This window comes from Chaetura pelagica, unplaced genomic scaffold, assembly GCF_000747805.2.
Source record: "Chaetura pelagica isolate M959 unplaced genomic scaffold, ChaPel_1.0 scaffold686, whole genome shotgun sequence".
Taxonomy (NCBI): Eukaryota; Metazoa; Chordata; class Aves; order Apodiformes; family Apodidae; genus Chaetura; species Chaetura pelagica.
In genome coordinates, this window is record NW_009953594.1 from 138,155 (window position 1) to 139,169 (window position 1,015).

At 57.3% G+C, this 1,015-nt stretch overlaps 1 protein-coding gene across 2 annotated transcripts in view; it reads left to right on the forward strand.

Annotated features, from left to right (window-relative positions):
- LOC104390605 (chromosome unknown open reading frame, human C1orf43) overlaps positions 1–1,015 on the forward strand; it is a 5,433-nt gene continuing 4,418 nt past the window's right edge. The window contains exons 1-3 of one of the 2 annotated variants that reach the window (XM_009999770.1): positions 1–100; positions 401–509; positions 738–791. In XM_009999770.1, the coding sequence (XP_009998072.1) occupies positions 38–100; positions 401–509; positions 738–791 (226 nt within the window). In that variant the 5' untranslated portion in view covers positions 1–37. The other variant, XM_009999771.1, reaches the window with a different exon arrangement.

Sequence of the window (1,015 nt, forward strand, 5' to 3'; positions counted from 1 at the left end):
CTTCGTGCTGCTGTTCATCTTTGTGAAACGCCAGATCATGCGCTTCGCCATGAAGTCCCGCCGGGGGCCCCACGTGCCCGTGGGGCAACACGCGCCCAAGGTGGGTGCCCCTGCTCCCTGCTGGGGATTTGCCCTCTCTCCTCTGCACCCCCAGACCCTTCTGTGCCCGCAGGGGTGGGCAGAGTCTGCTTCATAACTTCCAGGAGCTGGCATCTCCATGGGGTGGGCAGCTAGAGAGGGAGTGGGTTTATTTCAGAGGAGTCTGGGGTGTGACTTGTCATCCCTGAGATCCCACACAGTGACTGCTCGGGGTGGGACTCTAGGATCTCCAGAAGTCCCTTCCAACCCCAAACATGTGATTCTGTGCTCTGTAAATGTGGGTTCCCCCCCCGCTGTGCAGGATTTAAAGGAAGAAATCGACATCCGACTGTCGCGGGTGCAAGACATCAAGTACGAGCCCCGGCTGCTGGCTGAGGATGACAGCAGGCTTCTGCAGCTGGAGACACAAGGTACCCTTGTCACTGCCTGGTGGTCAGAGGCCACCAGAGACACCATCCTGTGCTTATCCCACTACAGCAGGTCATTCCTCTGGGGCCAAGCTGCTTTGCTGGCCTCTCTGTGCCATGTTGAGCTGCCACAAGATGGTGTCTCTGTGCTCTGTTCCTGTTTGTTTTCCCAGCCCCGCCTCCTGATCCCAGGTTTTTCAGAGCTTTCACTTTGGGTTTTCTCTTTGTCAGGCTGCTATAACTACTTGTACAGGATGAAGGCGTTGGATGCCATCAGAACATCTGGTAAGGAGCTGAGAGCAGGGGGAGGAGAGGGGTGGAGAGAGACCTCATGTGGAGGAAGTGAGGGGGCAGCACATCAGCCACCAGCCTTGTCATAAGGCTCCAGTTCACAGAATCATGCACTGGTTTGGGTTGGAGGGACCTCAAAGCTCATCTAGTCCTAACCCTGCATGGGCAGGGACACCTCCCACCAGCCCAGGCTGCTCCAAGCCCCATCCAACCTGCCC